Genomic DNA, 5387 nt, shown 5'->3' with positions numbered 1-5387 from the left:
CAGCAGGAAGTGATCCCTCCCTCCAGTTTAGGGACTGCAGGAGGCGGGTGAGGAATTTCCTCCTTAAACCAGTACAAAAAGGAAACGTGTAGGTTCTCATGTTCACTAGGGCCAATTCTACACCCAGTAGTACACTGCTGGTATGCGTATGGCTGTATAGCCAACTCCTTTTTATCACTGGCTGTATTACCCAGGTTACCATAACTATGTCAACACAGAGGCCTTTTGTAATGCATCCATGCATTAAGATATTTTCTTTGAGAAAGGAAGCTATGTTTACTGTACTTTTATATTGCACTGTTCATATTTTGTATTATTTTTGTTTTTCCTCACCTCATGACAGAGCTAAGACAACTAGACTGACAGCCTATAGTCATACAGTATGACTAGTATAGGCATGTATTAGTAAAGTGTTCCTACTGTGATTCAGCTTTCTTGTCAAGGCAGTGTTTGCAAGAGCATGGGGAAAAAACAGCCCTGTAAATGAAACAAGTGTTACGGTGAAAGCAATTTCTCTGTCATGACTTTGTGTCTTCCACAACGGCGTTGACCAGCCTTGTCAGAGATTTCACTCTTCATACTCCTCATGGATAGCCCTTTGCAGGACAGGCCTGGCATAAGAAAGCTATACTCGTCTAACTATGCTGGCACAGTCAAAGCAAGACAGCCTTCTCACTGTGGAAGCACAATTCTCATATGAAGGAACAGCAGACTTGTACTGTTCTTGCATAGGGGGAAAAAGTAAAACGCCATATTGGATTAGTCTCCTTTATATTCATGGAGTTTTGTCCAAGTTAAGGCTTCTTCTAGCAGAACTGTAACTACAAATGCAAAACCACATCCATTCCAGTTTCAGATCTTAAATTTGAGGGGCAGCTTGAGCAAATATGTTTGACAATTAAAAACAGAGTTCTGCTAGATAGACCTAAGACTAAGTTTATTCGTTAACACATGACTGATGTGCTCCTGGACCACCTGTATTTTGATCCTGAGATTAGAAATACACTTTCTATTCTCTCAAATTATGAAGGACAGAAGGCTTACTAGCCAGGAGAGCAAAAGAGGGCAGGCTGATGAAAAAAAAGGTTCTATGCAGTTTGCATACTCTGTAATCCCATGCCCAAAGAGTTCTCATGGACAGGGCAGTAGGGAACATGCTGTGAGCTTGCTGAGGTATTCTAGTAGGCTATTTCTGGTGTCTATTTGGAAGCTGGTCACTGCTAATAGCTTTCAAACATAAAACACTAGTTATCTGCCGAATTGCTGTACTGGGAAGCATTTAGGCAATTACTCTACTTGCCCTTGTAAATGTTGCAGTATTATCCATGTGCAGTTCATAAACATTGTCAGGGAAATTTTTTCTTTTTTAACATGGATGGACAGCTAGAGTCAAAGTTGCCTTTACCATCAGTTTTAGTATTGTGAATGTTCAGTTCAGTAAGAAGTTGTGAATCTAACCCATGTATATTTATACAACATCTCATCTTCAGGGTACAGTGTGTTTTATATACTTCCTAGCAGAAGAAGTCTCCTATAAAGCTGCATGCTGGGGAGGGTGTGCAAATGCAAGGACTCAGTGCTTTTGCCTGATATCACTGGAAAGGAACTCTTCCGTATCCCCTTTCTTACCATTTCCACTTAACTTATTTGCTGAGCAGGCTGAGATCTGCTCATAGAGATCATATCTGTATTTTTGTTGCTACCAGTTTGAAAAGCCTGCATTTCCAGCAACTAATTCAATGGTTTCTAGTGATATTTTGCTTTGGGGAGGTAAAAAAGAAAAGAAAAAAGCTTTTCATACAGGCAGAACTGGCCATCTCACTTGAACTGATGGTTTCTGTGCCTCCTTACCAGTTTAGTTCATCTTCATCATGTTCTCTTTTGGCTCTCATGCCCAGCTGTCTTATTCTTTCCATGTCTCTTCTAAAATACTTCAATTGTTTCAAAGCCTGGTATTTCTGACAACATCGCTCTTCCTGCCTCCTATGAAAAAAACCAAACAAACTTCAAAAGTTAAAGGTGTGTTTTAAACATTACCATACTTCTGCATAGTTAACTGGGAAGATGTTCAGCATGTGGACACTAATAATAATTTTTGCCTTTGCAGTGTTCTGTATACATTCGTATTTCTAGAAACATTAAAAAGCATTTACATTTTATATCAACTCTAGGCTGTACATAAGAAAAAACCTTGAGCATCAGAACATTTAAACTGAAATTCAACCTCCACTTTCTATCAGGTGGCCACGGCTTAAAAACAAACAGAATACTGCACAGTGATTTAGGGTAAAATACTATTTAAAACAACGAAGAGAGGTGGAATAGAGTGACCTGAGCTAGAATGTTGACCCAGAGATTGGGCTCATGTATGCATTCTCACAAGAAGTACTACTGTGTTATAACAAAAATAGACATCTGCTTTTCTTCCCAATAAACTACTTATACTATATCCTGCCAAACTGAGGCTTCATCTCCAAATGCTGATCGAACAGAATACGACTGTGTGGCTGTACAAAGAATGGTTAAAACAGCTGCAAGTGTAAGTTTCCATCTGACTTGTCCTTCCATACTGCAGGATACTGGAATGATTAGTTCCTTATGCAGTCACAGCAGCTGCTCAGGGAAGAACACAAGGACTCAGCCCCAGAGGTCCGGGGACAAAAAAAAGTCTTAGTACAAAATAGAACAAAGGAATGGAATGAAGGAAGCGAGAGGAGGAAAGAAAATTCTGTCTATAACACCCTTCAGAACAGCAATGTAGAGAAGGATCTCAGGTCTGATGCTGACTGAGACAAAAGAATTTGCACAAACACAGATGAATGTTTCTAGGTGAAAGGAAAAGGATGACAGACTTTGGCTGGTCAACAAGGTAGAAGTGTCACTGATCTGAGAAAAGGCCTTGAGAGAGGACACTGCAACTGTTACTATGAGAAGAGTCAAAGTAATGTTGAAGAACAATACAGTGTTCTCTGAACTGAAAACACAGGACAGCCATATAGATTGTATGTGGACTGAATTTATTATTCTGTCTTTGGGTGAAAAGGATTATGATGTCCAAAGTAAATATATCCAATGTTTTTAGGAAAACACTGACATAAATATTTATTTGTTGTACACAGTCACAAAGCTTTCTATCATCATCCCTGTATCATTATTTTAATGTCAATTCATATAAATGCATCTTTAAAAGGCCTGCAGAGAAGTCCTAAATCTGGTCAGAAGCAAGGTGTCTAGTGTTTTAAGAGTATACAGAAAACAGTCTCTTCCTACCTCTCAAGGCTCTCTAGGGCATCATGTAAACAACAAGCTGCTTCTTCACGTACTGCTGCAAACTTTTGCCTCATATCAGCACACAAGTTAGATTTTCTTTTAATGAAAGAGCTGATATGGCAGCTGCCAAAAAACACAGAAAACTGGAATTAACATCTTGTGGTAACCATTTTGTGGTAAACACCTGTGTCGCTCAGAACATACAGCAAAGTGAGCCCACGTAAATTTTGAGATCTCCTTATTCTCAGTAAAAATCCAAATTTTATATAATTTACATTTTTTTAATTTGTCACATTTGTGAGAGAATTTGATGAATAAAAAAAATTGTAAGTGATACTGAATTTGGATTTTTACAATCTTTCATTCCAGTCACATCCTTCCAGGAAAGTGCCTTTGCATTGCATTGAAATATACACTAAATGTGCTGCAAGGTTTCACTGGCCTGCTCTGGTCTCATGTAACGAAATGCTCTCTTGACATTTGCATGCCAAATGCTTTCCACACATAGAGCTGAGTTTATACAGCTTATAATGTCCTTCAAAACCAGATTTGTACTCTTACCCCTGCCTTCTGGGCTTCTGCTTCCTTGATATTGTACTCTCTTGGTCCTTAATGAATGGCATGTTTACTCTGTAGTTCTTCTGAGCCACTGGCAACAACCTGTAAGACACAACAAGGTTTAAAATAGTGTACAGCACTATATATATTCTGCCTTCTCCAGAATGTGAAAAATTCTACAGGTGCTGATAAAACATTCTTAATATTACAGACTTGCTGAAGCTATCCAGGTGCAAAATTTATTTCTATTGACCTCAACTCAAGGGAAAAAATGCTTCAGCAAAGTCTAATTGTAAGAATGGTTTGTCACATTGATCTTATAGCTGTGGAAACCACCACAGAACTCAGTAATGAGGAAACACATCTATGTAAGCTTAACTGGAAATGTTATAGAGACACCCCTGCAAAATGCAGTGGTAGAAACAGAAACAATTCTACAGGAGAAAGATAGAACTTTGCTTTTTCTACAAAGCTGCTGGAGCACAGTACCTCTTCGGTTTGCAAGGGAAAGATTCATGGGGTATTTTCCAGAAAATACATACTGCTTGCACAGCAGCAAAATGGGCTACTCTGCTACCCATGCCAAAAAATGTAAATGTCATCTGAATTAACTGAGTGCTGAATTCAGTTGTTTGGGAGAAAAAAAAAAAAAGAAAAGAAAAAAAACCCAACATAAGCTCTGTCCTGATGAGTTGCTTCTCCTAGTTAACTCAGAAACCTGTCAGGTAACGTACCGCTGCAGTACAGTGTTCTTAGTCATATCTTCTTCTTCATAGACATCTTTTGACACCTCTTCATGTGTTATCTGGATGATTTTCTGTAGGGCTGATAAAAAAATTTCTGTAAAAACATGCCAACTCAATAGTGCATTCCTCTCTTCCTGGCAGAGAGGATGTCATATATGCTGACCTGAATGAGACATCCTAAAGAAGCCTGTTATTTAGTATTTCTGAAAATTAAAGTTTTTTTAAAAAAGCAGCTTTAGAGAGGTGTCAAGATAGGTACCCAAATACAGATGTATCCAGTTCATTAATCACTTTTGAATACATACACTTTGTTCTTTCAGCTGTGAAAAATCCCCCATCTAGTAGAAGATACTAAATATTTTTTACATTAGGTGCTTATAAAAGCAGTGTATTAGAAAAACAGGTAGATTTGAACAAACTGTGCTGAAAGTCTATTTCCAGTTCCTTTACTGTGCTGTTAGCATTCTACTGGCATAACTGTCAAGTCTTCTGAATTTCTAAGTCTACCAAATCACTTTGCCATTCTTCTTTAAAATGTCATATAGAATTTAATATGTTTAAATTAGAGGTATCTAATTACCTTTATGTGTCTCCTTGTCAGCATCCACTAAAATTTAAGACATGTCCTCAAGTATCCCTTCATTGGCTATAGTTTCCAGATTATCCACCTTTAAGCAGATCTCACTAATAACACTCTTTAGTCTTTTTCTGCCTTCCACTAATGTGAATGCTCATATTCTCCTCTTCCCTGAATACCTGGAAAGCCAATTTAACTCACTTTTTTCCTTCAAGTTGACATCTTTGTTTTCCTTC

General features: G+C 38.1%; 1 protein-coding gene across 1 annotated transcript in view; it reads right to left on the bottom strand.

The window, feature by feature from the left end:
* The window catches only part of CCDC60 (coiled-coil domain containing 60), a 63536-nt gene that overhangs the window by 2512 nt on the left and 55637 nt on the right, over positions 1 to 5387 (bottom strand). The window contains exons 9-11 of the mRNA XM_010292191.1: positions 4563 to 4653; positions 3271 to 3393; positions 1852 to 1983 (exon numbers count right to left, since the gene is read on the bottom strand). Coding sequence (XP_010290493.1) covers positions 1852 to 1983; positions 3271 to 3393; positions 4563 to 4653 — 346 coding nt within the window. The remainder of the gene's footprint in view (positions 1 to 1851; positions 1984 to 3270; positions 3394 to 4562; positions 4654 to 5387) is intronic.

This window comes from Phaethon lepturus, unplaced genomic scaffold (assembly GCF_000687285.1).
Source record: "Phaethon lepturus isolate BGI_N335 unplaced genomic scaffold, ASM68728v1 scaffold11588, whole genome shotgun sequence".
NCBI classification, from domain to species: Eukaryota; Metazoa; Chordata; class Aves; order Phaethontiformes; family Phaethontidae; genus Phaethon; species Phaethon lepturus.
The sequence above is the reverse complement of the archived record's forward strand: the minus strand, read 5'-3'. Positions and strand labels throughout refer to the sequence as shown.